Source organism: Polypterus senegalus, chromosome 12, assembly GCF_016835505.1.
Source record: "Polypterus senegalus isolate Bchr_013 chromosome 12, ASM1683550v1, whole genome shotgun sequence".
Taxonomy (NCBI): domain Eukaryota; kingdom Metazoa; phylum Chordata; class Cladistia; order Polypteriformes; family Polypteridae; genus Polypterus; species Polypterus senegalus.
Window position 1 is genome coordinate 144646447 of NC_053165.1, and position 14942 is coordinate 144661388.

Below are 14942 nucleotides of genomic sequence, written 5' to 3' on the forward strand. Positions count from 1 at the left end.
TTGGCAATCATTGAGATGTTTCTTAGCAAAATTGAGACGAGCCCTAATGTTCTTTTGCTTAACAGTGGTTTGCGTCTTGGAAATCTGCCATGCAGGCCGTTTTTGACCAGTCTCTTTCTTATGGTGGAGTCGTGAACACTGACCTTAATTGAGGCAAGTGAGGCCTGCAGTTCTTTAGACGTTGTCCTTGGGTCTTTTGTGACCTCTCAGATGAGTCGTCTCTGCGCTCTTGGGGTAATTTTGGTCAGCCGGCCACTCCTGGGAAGGTTCACCACTGTTCCATGTTTTTGCCATTTATGGATAATGGCTCTCACTGTGGTTCGCTGGAGTCCCAAAACTTTAGAAATGGCTTTATAACCTTTACCAGACTGATAGATCTCAATTACTTCTGTTCTCATTTTTTCCTGAATTTCTTTGGATCTTGGCATGATGTCTAGCTTTTGAGGTGCTTTTGGTCTACTTCTCTGTGTCAGGCAGCTCCTATTTAAGTGATTTCTTGATTGAAACAGGTGTGGCAGTAATCAGGCCTGGGGGTGGCTATGGAAATTGAACTCAGGTGTGATACAACACAGATAGGTTATTTTTTAACAAGGTGGCAATTACTTTTTCACACAGGGCCATGTAGGTTTGGATTTTTTTTCTCCCTGAATAATAAAAACCATCATTTAAAAACTGCATTTTGTGTTTACTTGTGTTATATTTGACTAATGGTTAAATGTGTTTGATGATCAGAAACATTTTGTGTGACAAACATGCAAAAGAATAAGAAATCAGGAAGGGGGCAAATAGTTTTTCACACCACTGTATATACGTCCATAGCCTGCAGCTTGGTCGCTGTGTGAGGCGGAGTTGCGTCCCCCATCACCACACCTCCCACGTAGTTGGCTGCCTGCCTATATTGCGTCCCCACGCCTCCCACATAATTGACTGCCTGCCCATATAAGGCCGTCCGTCGCTCCGGTCTCTTCATTCCCTTCTTTGGCTGCCTGCCTATATTTCATCCCCCATCCCTACGCCTCCCATGTAATTGAATGCCTGCCCATATAAGGCCGTCCTTCGTTCAGGTCTCTTCATTCCCTTCCTTGGTTCGCCACATTATTCACGTCTCCCTGCTGATAACTGCAGCCTTTTTATTTAATCCACAGCTTCTCCGCTGTTTTAATATTCGTTTATTACAATTATAGTTATTGTGTAGGTATTTTAGACTTAGTTTACTGTTCAGGTACCCATTTCCTTTACCATTCCAGCCGTACCCCCATTAACATGTCTGTCGAGGTGATCACCATCGATCAAAGAACTGTCACTTACCAAGTGGTTTCCATGCCCGAAGATGGCGCCTGCCTTTTCCATTCTCTGTGTTATATATTGCACGGACATATCAGGCTCACTCTTGATATCCGGAGGAACATTGTGTCTTATGTATTGAATGACTGGGACAGGTTTAAGGTGTGGACTGATGACGGTACAGGAGATAATTATACTACACAGGAGCACTATAAGAGTGAAATGCTTAAGTCCTTCACCTATGGTTCTGCATGTGAGTTGATGGCTGCCGCTGAATTGTTCGGTTATCGTTTTCAAGTGTACTGAAATGGCCAAATATTTTACACCTTTCGAGAACCGCCAATGCCTCTTAAACATCTTAAATTCACAGGTGACGATTTGAGTAGTGGACATTTTGATGTTTAGGAATGTCTGAACTCTCAAAAGTTGGATGCGAAGTTATTGATGAAACCGGTTGTATGCTTACATCGCTTGACAGATGCCGAATGTCACTTCAAGACAAGTCCTGCAAATACTAAAGTAATTGAAACAAACCATAAACTCAAACCGATTATGACAGCAGCAATCCAAGATGTGAGAAAACAGTAAAAAGGAGGCGTGTCATACGTCATGGTTCATTTTCTGATGCAGCTAGACGGAAACAACTTTGTGCCGCTGCTGCCAAATACTCGCAGAAAAATCCACAAGTTAATAGACACGCTGTCGCTAAATACTCGCAGGCAAATCCACAAGTTCATAGAGATGCTGTCGCTAAATACTCACAGGCAAATCCACAAGTTCATAGAGACGCTGAAGCTAAATATTTACAGGCAAATCCACAAGTTAATAAAACGTCTGTTTCTAGGTACGATCCCAATAATGAAAGCGGCTCATACGAAAACAACAGGTTTGGCTCAAAAATGCCAATTGTAGATTTGCATACGACCCAAACATACATTATGAATCTGACAAAACAGTACACATTGGATCCATGTATGTTCACTGTGACTATTGTCAAGCTCATAGGTGGAAATACGAGTCTCCTGGTTTGTGCTGTAACAGTGGTAAAGTCTCTCTCACTCCTATACGTAAGCTTCCTGACCTTCTTGTGGGCCTATTAAATGGTGAACATCCTCAAAGTGAGCATTTCTTGAACAACATTCGAAAGTACAACAGTGCATTTCAAATGACGTCATTTGGTGCTAACCAAATCATTGAGGGAAATTTAAAGTTCAGGGACAAGTCTATCACTTGATTGGCAGTCTTTTACCTATGCCAACTGAGGAACACAAATTTTTGCAAACTTATTTTGTCGGGGACGATGAAAAGGAAGCACACATGCGGTGCGCTAATGTTTCTTGAGTTAACACAACACTGGTGTAGCAATTACAAAAAATACTGCATGATTGTAACACTTACATCCAGGACTTCCACTCCGCAATCGACAGTATTTCAGATGAAGACAAAGACTTCAAAGTTGTCATTCACGCCGACAAAAAACCATTACATGCACACAAAGGCAGGTTTAATAAACCTACAGTACGTCAAGTTGGTGTTGTCATCGTTTGGGCAAACGTTCAAGAATAGGGATATTGTCTTGAAAAGCAGAAACAATAAACTGCAATGCATTAAGGAAACCCACAGATCCTATGATGTACTTCAATATCCCCTCATGTTCTGCTATGGTGAAGACGGCTATTCTGTGTCTATACCTCAAGTTCATGCTGCCAGTAAGTTACCTATGAAGAAAACCGTCTCTGCAGCAAACTTCTATTCATACCGACTTTGATCAGAGAACGTTGTCTCGGCCACTGGTACGGTGTTTTTCCTTGATGCTCCAGGAGGAACTGGTAAGACATTCCTCATAAGCCTTCTCCTTGCGAAAATCCAAGCAAAAGGTAACATTGCCATAGCTGTGGCTTCTTCTGGCATTGCTGCAACTCTTATTGAGGGTGGCAGAACTGCTCATTCAGCTTTCAAGCTGCCTCTGAACCTCAGCCTCTTCTTGATAAATTTCAGTCAGGCTTCAGAACAAATCACAGCACAGAAACTGCACTTGTTAAAGTAGTAATGACTTGCGGGTAAATGCAGACAGAGGCCATTTATCTGTTCTCATTCTCTTAGATCTGAGTGCTGCATTTGACACCATTGATCACAATATTCTTAGAAATCGCCTTAGTCAATGGGTGGGCCTCTCTGGCAGTGTCTTAAATTGGTTTGAATCCTACCTGGCAGGTAGAAAATTCTTTGTGAGTTGTGGTAATCACATCTCAAAGACACATGATATCCGATATGGTGTTCCACAATGCTCTATCCTGGGTCCGCTGCTTTTCTCAATCTATATGCTTCCGTTAGGTCAGATTATCTCAGGTTACAACGTGAGCTACCACAGCTATGCTGACGACACACAGCTGTACTTATCAATAGCACCTGATGACTCCGACTCTTTCGATACACTAACACAATGTCTTACTGGTATTTCTGAATGGATGAATAGTTATTTTCTCAAACTAAATAAAGAGAAAACTGAAATTTTAGTAATTGGCAATAATGGATTCAATGAGGTTATCAGAAATAAACTTGATGCATTAGGATTAAAAGTTAAGACGGAAGTAAAAAACTTAGGGGTAACCGTTGACTGTAATCTGAATTTTAAATCGCATATTCATCACACCACTAGGACAGCATTTTTTCACTTAAGAAACATAGCAAAAGTTAGACCTCTTATATCATTGAAAGATGCTGAGAAATTAATTCACGCTTTTGTTTTCAGTAGACTAGATTACTGTAACGCACTGCTCTCAGGACTACCCAAAAAAGACATAAATCACTTGCAACGAGTGCAGAATGCAGCTGCTAGAATCCTAACTAGGAAAAGAAAATCCGAACACATTTCTCCAGTTTTGATGTCACTACACTGGTTGCCTGTGTCATTCAGAATTGACTTTAAAATACTGCTTATGGTTTATAAAGCCTTAAATAATCTCACTCTATCTTATATATCGGAATGCCTGACACGTTATATTCCAAATTGTAACCTTAGATCTTCAAATGAGTGTCTCCTTATAATTCCAAAAGCTAAACTTAAAAGAAGTGGTGAGGCAGCCTTCTGCTGTTATGCACCTAAAATCTGGAATAGCCTGCCAATAGGAATTCGCCAGGCTGATACAGTAGAGCAGTTTAAAACACTGCTGAAAACACATTACTTTAATATGGCCTTTTTATAACTTCACTTTTACTTAATACTGATACGCTGTATGTTCAATTCTTCATAATAACTATTCACAGTGGCTCCAAAATCCATACTGACCCCTACTCTCTCTTCTGTTTCTTTTTCCGGTTTCTTTGTGGTGGCGGCCTGCGCCACCACCACCTACTCAAAGCATCATGATGCACCAACATTGATGGACTGAAAGCCAGTAGTCTACGTGACCATCATCATCAGGTCCTTCCATGAAAACCCTAAATACAAAGAGGACTGTTTGATTTATGTTCGGTAGATTGCCCAGAGGGGGCTGGGCGGTCTCGTGGTCTGGAACCCCTACAGATTTTATTTTTTTTCTCCAGCTTTTGGAGTTTTTTTTTGTTTTTTCTGTCCACCCTGGCCATCGGACCTTACTTATTCTATGTTAATTAATGTTGACTTATGTTTATTTTTTATCGTGTCTTCTATTTTTGTATTCATTTTGTAAAGCACTTTGAGTTACATTTTTTTGTATGAAAATGTGCTATATAAATAAATGTTGATTGATTGATTGAGCCATACTGTATCCCCCATGTGTAACATTTCAAAGCAGAGCAACATTGCTGAGGTGCTGCAACATTCTCAGCTTATTGTCTGGGATGAATGCACTATGGCACACAGAGGAGGTGTTGAGGCTTTAGACAGGACCCTCCAAGACATCCGAAACACCAACAAACTTATGGGAGGCTTGACAGTGTTGCTGGCTGGAGACTACCGGCAAACCCTACCAGTCGTGCCCAGAGGAACAAGCGCTGATGAAGTTAAAGCATGTCTGAAGTCTTCATACCTATGGCCACAAATCAATGTTGTTACCTTAAGAATAAACATGAGGATTCATTTGAAAGGCGACAGATAGCCGGGGAGTTCTCTGCTCTTCTGATGAGTATAGGTGATGGTACCTTCATTCAAGAAAATCGTAAAATAAATATTCCTACAAATCTCTGTCTCCTCGTGAATACCTTACAAAGCCTTCTTTTCAAAATATTTACCCCAATCTACGAAATCTCCACGAAAACGACGCGTCATGGTTGAAGGAGAGAGCTACCCTGACACCAAGAAATGACATGACTATGACTATAAACCACATTTTACTTTAAGAACTACCTTCACAACCAAAAACATATCAGTCTGTGGATTCAGCTGTAGAAGTGAAAGACGCGGTGCACTGTCCGTTAGTGTTTCTCCACACTCTGAATCTTCCAGGCACTCCTGAGCATAATCTAATTTTGAAGGTTGGGGCACCAATAATGTTACTGAGAAACTTACAGCCACCAAAACTTTGTAACGGCACGAGACTTCAGATCACGTGTCTGCAAAAGAACCTAATTGAGGCAACTATTTTTACTGGCTCAGGTGAGAGAGTTTTTATTCTTCGCATCCCCATTATACCCTCTGATCTCCCATTTCAATTCAAACGCCTTCAATTTCCAGTAAGGCTCTGCTTTGCAATGACAATTAATAAGTCTCAGGGACAGACCCTACAAAAGGTTGGCATTAATTTGAGACAGGATTGCTTTTCACATGGCCAACTTTATGTTGCATGCTCAAGAGTAAGCTCAGCGCACAGCTTGGTCATATTACAACCGGAGGGCCGAACTGACGTGGTAAACAAAGAGATCATTAACAAATAATTATTTGTATATTTTCCCTCATTTTAAAAATGTTTACTTTTTTTCTTAATAAAAATAATAAGGCAGTACTTAGCCGCTGCAAAGTGTGGGTATTTTGCTAGTATAAGTGTCTGATTATTCATCAGGAGGAGAGGTACATTTTCAAAATAATGCTTCATCAAACTCCACTCTAATCAGTTCCATGTGCCCTAATCACATTTAGAAATCCTGGGTAATGAGAATGTTAGGCTGATTGTGAGATTCTTTATGGAACTGTGGGTGTTTTTCCCTGTGTATTACCTACCAGCAATGGCATGAAACACCTCTTGTATTGTCTGCACACACAGGTGTCCAGGAAACACTATGAAAACCCGAAGGAAATATTTCAGAGCCAAACAGACTTTACAAATTGCCTGGCAAACTGCACTTTTAGATCGATTTTCCACATTGTCTACAGTATATAAAAAAGTGCCGCTTGAAAAAAACCTCAAAGCCATTCTATGCAACGCTATATTGTTACAGAATGATTACAATCAAATGAATTAAATTTGTAAATTATATGCAATAAATTTCTGTGTATTTGATAAATACTGTGTCATTGATGTGAATCTGAAAAAAGGGAGACCACACACGCTGGGTGCCACCGGTTTGCAAAACCGAGCAGAATCGTGTGTACGCAAAGTGAGGGGCTGCCATAAAAGTGTGTGTGGAAACGGACGTACACAGCAATTTTGTGCTTAAGTACCGTTTACACATGAGGCCCCCAGATATAATCTATTGACTATAATCTATTAATCTATTGACTGGATGTCATCAAGCCAACATCTATCAGGGTTGCACACAGGGTTGGGGCTGTGCATGGTGGAGGGAGAAAATTCTCTTTTACAGAAGAATAATTCTTCATTTAAGAAGGTCAGGAAAGTTTTGCAATATGAACTTAAAAAGTGAGAAAGTTAACATTGAGTAGTGAGAAAAGCGCTATATAAATGCAAAGAATTATTATTAATCACTTTGAAAGACCGAAAAGATAGGAAGTGGTGAATATATAAGTAGACTATCAGAGGGTGGTAATAATTAAAACCATTACTCAAAAAAATTAAATTTAGTGCTGGTAGGAGTGTGACAAAAAGCAAGAAAGTGAAGCAGCTAGGTATTAGTGAAAGGTCTAGAGGTCAATTGAAGTGAAGACTGAGGCTTTTGGGTAACTCAAAGGGGTAAATTTGGCTCTAACATAACATTCCCATAATTAAAGAAACCTTAACCCTATAATAAAGTATCATTATGGAATTATCATGTTTTGGAGATCACTTTCCTTAGCAAGAATTCATCACCTACCTTGACTTTAAGGGAAAACAGATGAAGCACAACACCTGAAAGCTTTGCTAAAAAATTAACCTTACAAGAAGATTCACCTATCTGCAGAACAACGGTCCCAAACAAATAACTGACATAAAATTGTCAGTTGATAAATAATAAAAAAATGAAATATTCTTCAGTGGCCTGATTAAATTCACAGACTCTAGGTAATATTGAGATACTGTTGGGATGTCCATAAGCACACATGTATAATTTAATATGTTTGGTTTAGGAAAATAATCCCAAATCACTCACAAGGATATTGACAATTACAAAAGTCAAAATTGTTGCAACTAACTCAACAGCAACAGCTCACAAACAGCTCCATTTTAGCTGACCTCTTTTCTTCAGTAACAGAATTGAAAGCCTCACAGGTGTTACTGCCTGCATGATTTAATTGGACTGATTTGATTAAGTACACCGTTCCTTCACCTATGAGCTTCAGATACCAGGTAAAGATAGCAGGGGGCTGAGACACAGAAGAACATGTCAAATTGACTTCTGCTCCAACACTTACAGTATGTGATGATACACTAATAGACACTTGCTCAGGTCCATCTGCAATACACACAAAATATATAAGACTATTTTACTAAAAGTGTCTCAATCTATTTATCTTCACTTACTATTAACATTATGATGTTATGTAATGATTGAAATTGTAAGGGGACAGCCAGATGATACAATGGGTAGTGCCTTCACCTAATAGATCCTCCATCCTCAAATTGAATCCTGGATGTGGATTTAGTTCATGTTGATTTTGAATGTTCTTTTTGTTGGCATGGTTATTCTGGCTTTCCAGAAAAAAATATGCCAATGGGGTTAACAGGTGTTTTCTGACTAATAATTATAATAATAATTACATTTACATAGCACGTTTCTTATTACTCAAAGAGCCTAGAGGGGAACCACTTCAACCACCACCAATATGTAGCATCCACCTGGATGATGCAACAGCATACATATTTGCCCCAGTACACACACCACACATGAGCTAGTAGGTGTTGAAGTGGTGAGGGAGACAGGCAATAAGAGAGTGTGGATGATAAAGGGGCCAGAATGGACAAGGCTGTGATGTGCAATTTAGCCAGGGTATACACCCTGCTCTTTTTGAAAGATGCCCAGGGATCTTTATTGACCACAGAATGTCAGGACCTTAGTTTTATGTCTCATCCAAAGGATGGCACATTTACAGCACATACCATAGGTGCCCCCTGGTTGCCTCACAAACATCTCTTTCAGCAGCAACCAAGCTTGTCCTAGATGGTCTCCCATCCAAGTGTTGGCCAGCCCTGAAAATATTGTACTTAGCTTCAAGTGGAAGACCTGTTCTGAAGTGCATGTGGTGTGGCTGTGTGAGTGTGCCCTATGATAGACTGATACCCTTTTCAACACTGTTTCCTGCCTTGTGCATGTGCTACCAGGACAGGCTCCAGCTGCCAAGAGATGTATTAATTGAATTTAAGAATGCTACATTTATGAAAGTTTGATGTAAATTAGAGTGAGAATATTTGTTAAATAATGTTTATTTTGTGAAGAGCTTTTAATGTTGAGCAACATGTTAAGAATTTTAAATAAACAGCGCAATACAGTTTTAGAAGATGTACAATAAATGTGTTTATTTTCAGCCAAAATAATCTTATTAATGTAAAATGATATTTCCATTGCAGATTATCAATATATCTAAGTACCTTGCCTACCATAAACCACACCACTATAAAAAAAACCTTTACACGTGCATACCTTTCTTCTCCACCACTAAATCTTCACAAAAAATAGTCCGCCAAAGGTAAAATGGTGTATAAGTTGTGGCAGATGGCCGGGACCCATGTCCAGTCAGGATGCCCCTTTGACACTGCGTCCAGGGGAGCAGTCATGGGATGCACACTACATCCCCCGGAACACTTGTTGGCAGCGCCCTTGGGTTGCATCGGGGCCAATACTTTGGAACACCGGAGCTCATTCCTGTTGGGCTCTGTGGCCACCGCCAGGAGGAGCTGCATGGCTTAATCAGCCCATGTTGGCTGGACTGCAGACACATCCGGAAGTGCAGCCTGAAGTAGGTCAATGAGCACCTGGTATACTTACGGGGGTGCTATAAAAGGAGCCTGCAGCCACTACTCTAGGCGCTACAGTCTGGAGGACGAAGATGCCTGAGAGGAGTAGTGGAGGAAGAAGAGTGTGGCTTGGGGTGATTTACTTTGTGTGTTGTTTTGGGCCTGTGGGACATGGGGAAGACATGGTTGAAGAAAAATAAAAGTTCTTTTTGTTTATTTTGCACGTGCCTCCGTTGTCAGTCTGTGTCGGTTCGACGCCTATATAGTGCTTTTACCACAAAGTACAATACCATTTATTCTGAAGTCATTTAACAGGGGAAGGAGTTACTTTAAAAAGGCTGAAGCCATTACTCTTTGTAATGTTATGTCCATATCTCTCAATGTACTGACATCCAATGTCTTTTCTCATTTTAAGACTTTCAGTATGTGCCAAAGAAAATCATTCTATTGCTTGTTGTATTTTCTGGCCAGTAGACCAATAGTGCATTTTAAGTAGATTGCTTGATAGAGTGCCTGTTATTAATCTACTTCTACACAAACAAGGTATTGAAGTATAAAGCACATCAGTGGCCACACTTGTATCTGGAATTGTACTGTATAAACACAGAGTAAGAGTTAGTGTAGTTTTTACTGTGCCTTCTGACCTTTTTGTCCAGGTCCTTCAGCATGTAACAATACAGTATATATATATATATATATATATATATATATATATATATATATATATATATATATATATATATATATATATATATATATTACACTGTATATTTCAAATAGAATACCCAACATTTAAATATTTTTCAGAATAACACAGGGAGTAAGCAGTGAATATTTCTCTCTTCAGTTTCTAGTATATCACTAAACAACATAGACCCTAGATGACCTGAAACAAGGTTAGTTCCCCTGAACACAAAAAGTTAAAGATTATTTACTTACATCTGACAGTCATGTATATGTGACATGTATATACTTCACTGCTCATCCTGCTGGCTGGGTTGGATGCTGTACACGTATAATTACCATTATCTGACTGCAGTACAGGATTAAAAGTCAGTGTTTTACTCTGCAGACAAGGTGATGTGGCCAGATGGAGAGAGTGGCTGATTGTTCTTTACCCAGTGTATTGAATCTACCTGTCCAGATGCATCACAGGTCAGAGAGAAATCCTTGTTTTCTATTGGCTGTCCAGGTTTGGCTGTTATCCTGACATTAGAAACAGCTTCTGTAAAGAGAAAGACCACAACAAACATCAGTCATACAATGACTCAAGAAAGAACAGATGTAACCTTCAGTTAATTAATTGATTTTCCAAAGTGATACTGTGTGGGGTACAGCCCAGACACAGACAGGCAGACATGTTGTTTCGCCACACACGTGTTTATTTTCCACTCTATATATACAAAAGTGCGCAAACCCAGTGCCGCAGCACCAATCACCCCTTCAAGTCCTGGCCGAACCACAATGCCTTGCTCAGTCTTCAGACCGCCTCCACTCCTCTCCTCCGAGCTCCGTCCACTTCCACCTGACTCTTGCTGTCGACTGGAGGGAGGCAGTCCCTTTTATCCGCACCCGGATGAGCGCCAGGTGCTCCCTGACAATCTTCCGCTGACACGCCCCAGTGTGGCGGAAGTGCCGGCTGTTCTCCCGGAAGCTCTCCGGGTGTCCCTGCTTCTCTTCCCCCCAGCACTTCCTGGTGTGGCGGAAGTACTGGGGTCCAGGGTTCCCAAGGCATTGGGGCACCTCCTGGCGGTGACCACGGGCCCCTACAGGGTGGGGCTTCCATGCCCTGCACCCGTGGCCCCCAAAGTAACCAGGAAGGCGGCCCCACGTGATCCCAGATGGGCGCACGCCCACTTCCGGTCCTCCAAGGCGTCCCGGCCGGGTCGTGGCCCCTGGTATCCTCGACAACTGGTATAATTAAAAAAAAATCAAGAAGACATTGGCTATTAAACAAATTATTACAAATTAAACAGTTATTTAAAACCAGAACTGTAGATCTGTGAGGCTACAATAGGGCCAACCAATGTACACCCATGTCACTGGCATCTATCACATACAGAATATGCTGATTTAATTGTATTACTTTTTTTTTTGTTTGAAATTACAAATCCTCATCTTTCTCACATCAAGGAAAATTCAATATATTACACATAATTTGTTCCCTTCTTTACTTTTTTTTTTACAGGATAATTTGCTGTGGTTTACTAATGGAAGTAAAAGGGCGTCACTATCACATTTGATTGTATATGTTGGTCTGACAACTTTTGTCTTAAGAACATAAACTATCTAAGCAACATTGTCAAAATTAGCAGTAAAATTATTAGTTTGCAACAGCCTTCTGTCAATAAGCTGTGTCACAAACAAGTTAGAAAGAAGGCTGATTTAATTTTGTCAGACATTAGCCATTCTTTTTTATTTCATTTGTTGCCAATAAACAGCAGATTTAAGTTCCAAACAGTAAAAAGCATCAGATTTAAAAGTTTTTTTATCATAGGGATCTTTACGAATTCTTAAGTACTACTATGTACTGTTAAAGGCAGTTATTTTAATTTATAGAAATCTTGTGGGTATATATACTGATTATAAAAATGAGTGTCATATGTTGCTCCTTGGCTTGTTTTTTTTTTTTGCATCTGTTTAACAATGTTCTATGATTTTTGTACTTTTCTTCTCCAAACAAAATTTCCTTTCAGATAATAATATCTATGTAATTTGTGGCAAACTCTAACAAACGTTTTCACTCTTAAATGCTACTACAAGTAGTCCTCTGGAGCCTTATTGTTAGAGCTTTTCAAGCAAATACTAATAAATATAAACAATCAGCCATCCATTCTCCAAACCAAGTATTCCAATGCATATCAACATTATTAAATCATACCTATGCAAAAAGATATTTGTGAAAAAAACTAAATCTTAACCTAATGGAAATATTCTGAGCATTATATACATTTAGCCAAAAGAGAAAGGGTATTTTTGTGGCTAATGTTACTGTTTTTTTTAAAAAACAGTGATATAAAGATGAACAATATGTTAGTCTGTAATATAATCCCAGCTTTGTTCCTTTTGTCTTCCCCTTCTATCCTTCTTCCTGATTATTTACTCCTTCATCCCAGTGCACCCAGTGATCAGGAAGGAGTGCAGGAATATAAACCCATCATCTTGCTTATCTTGGATTCGGAAGACAGCTACCACAGAAGTGAGAGTAAGCAAGATCAAAAAGTAAGAACAGAATGGACATGTTTCATTGCAATACACTAATGCCACAGAATAGCTGAGCTTTATTATACTATCAGTATCATGGAAGTGTGCAGATTACTAAAAGAAGTACAGCAAAGAGAAAACGTGTCAGGAATGAGTGTAGGTGTCTTTTCTTTTTTTCTGCCCTATTACATTTTATTGTTGCTGGTCTCAAAATCAAGATAAGCAAATTGGGACAGACATAACTGACAAATCACACTCTGCTGACTTCATTAGACAGAAATGGAAAATGTGCAGGCTCACAACTAAATAAAGAAAAATAAGAAAAATAGCTTGAAGGGTATTTTTAAAATTAATAATGGAAAAAAAAATTAAATGACACCTGGGAAGTACAAATTCTAAATCTCTCTATTATAAAAAAAAAAATTCTGCTGAGAAACAGTAGGGCAATGAGATGTAATCTTCATGTTAAGATCATGAAAGACACTTAAAAGACCCGCAAGACTAAAGAGATTGGCCACGGAGCGTCTTGTGGGGACCTTAAACATGAGACTTTGTGCCAAGAGATTGACCCAGGACCATCTCTCGATGACGCAGAACATGAGATTCTTGCAAGACAAGCCCTACTTACAACCAAATAAGAGCACGGGCAGCAACACACTCAGTCGTGTTTTGGCTTTGAGCACACACAGATCCAAGGCTCTCAGCGCATATAAAGCGTATAAGGACAATACGTTATAAATGAAACGCAGACGACTAAGCAAAGAAGAAAGCAGCATAGAGAAAAGAGACTCAAAAGTGTTGGAGAGAAAAAAGAGCAAAAAAGAATAATTTAGGTGTAAATTCAGAAAATAAGGAAATTAATTATCAGCCCGAAACAAGTGGAATTGAAATAAAAGCACGTCCAATCCGGATGTTGGCGCGATACACATGCAGAGCAGGTTAGAGATTATGAAATTAGTGGAATTTAAATGGCTAAAAAAAAAACAGCACAATACACATGTGGAGAAAGTTAAAGAATATGAAAACAGAAAATTAGAAAGTATAAAAAAAGAAAGTAAAGATTGCGGTAGCGCAAACAAACGGAAATTATTACTCAAAAAAGGGAAAATAATTACCACGGACCAGGTGTCATTGAAACAAAAGCAGGATAAAGCGAGGTCAGAAATAAAAGACATAGTAGAAAACAAAGTAAAACATCATAAAGAGGTTAAAAAACAAGGGGGCCAAACACATCCAGAGCAGGTTAGAAGTAATGAAAACCGGAATTCAAAAGACTCAAAAAAAATGTAGCCGCGAAACACAGCAAGATACAGAATATGAAAGCAGAAAAAAACGACAGTGTCAAAACAAAGAAAGTAAACATCACATTAGCGCAAACAAAGAGAAATTATTACTCGGAGAAATAACGAAAAGGCGAATAGAGATTGAATAAATGAACATAGGTGATATGTCAGAAGAATGGAAATATTATAAGGCTTTGAAGTTTAAGTCAAGAGAATTTCAAAAACAGAGTTTACTTTGCAAAAAAAAATATTAACTGCTGATGATGTGGATCGTTTTGTCTGTGCTGAAATTCCAAACAGAGAAACCTATCCTGAATTATGGTACAAACTCATTAAACACATGTCTCACTGACCTCATTAAAAAGAATCAGCAAATTGGGACTTGAAAGATTCCAGATATTGTTTTTACAGAAGTCCTGAAATAAAAGTGAAACTAATGAAATATCAACAATTCAAAGAAAAAAACAATCTTAAAAGTGTGTATCCGAAAAAACAAAAACAAGGGTTGGCGAGCGAAGCAAGCAGGGAGCGAAGTCCACTAGTTATTTCTTATAGTATGCCAACAATGACAGATTGGATGTTTGTTAAATTGCATGCCACTAGTATTTTTCTGGGGTAAAAATTCTGTTCATTGACCAGTGTATACTACAAAGTAGAATTCAGAGTGATCTAAAACAATCCAAGAACTGTTTCCTGTTGGAAGCACTACCGGGTCAAAAGGAAGTCCCACACAACACAGAGCACATCTCCCTGCAGCGCCCTCTTGCGGAACCCATGACACCAACAATACTTTGCCTTACTATACTTCCCAACATGCCCTACTGGTTTCTGACTGTAACAGGTGCCATCTTTTCCAATAGGAGCCCCAATGCCATATAAACCTATACCCTTCTATCTTACACCAAGACTACATTAAGCCTTCTAA

General features: G+C 39.3%; 1 protein-coding gene across 4 annotated transcripts in view; it reads right to left on the reverse strand.

The window, feature by feature from the left end:
• Window positions 1-14942, reverse strand: part of LOC120541788 — a 48921-nt gene that overhangs the window by 18886 nt on the left and 15093 nt on the right. For 3 of the 4 annotated variants that reach the window (XR_005636075.1, XR_005636074.1, XR_005636073.1), the window contains exon 3: window positions 10470-10755. Coding sequence is in view for 1 of the 4 variants with exons in the window: in XM_039773718.1 (XP_039629652.1) it covers window positions 10667-10755 (89 nt within the window). In the remaining 3 variants the exon portion in view is untranslated. The remainder of the gene's footprint in view (window positions 1-10469; window positions 10756-14942) is intronic. The other variant, XM_039773718.1, reaches the window with a different exon arrangement.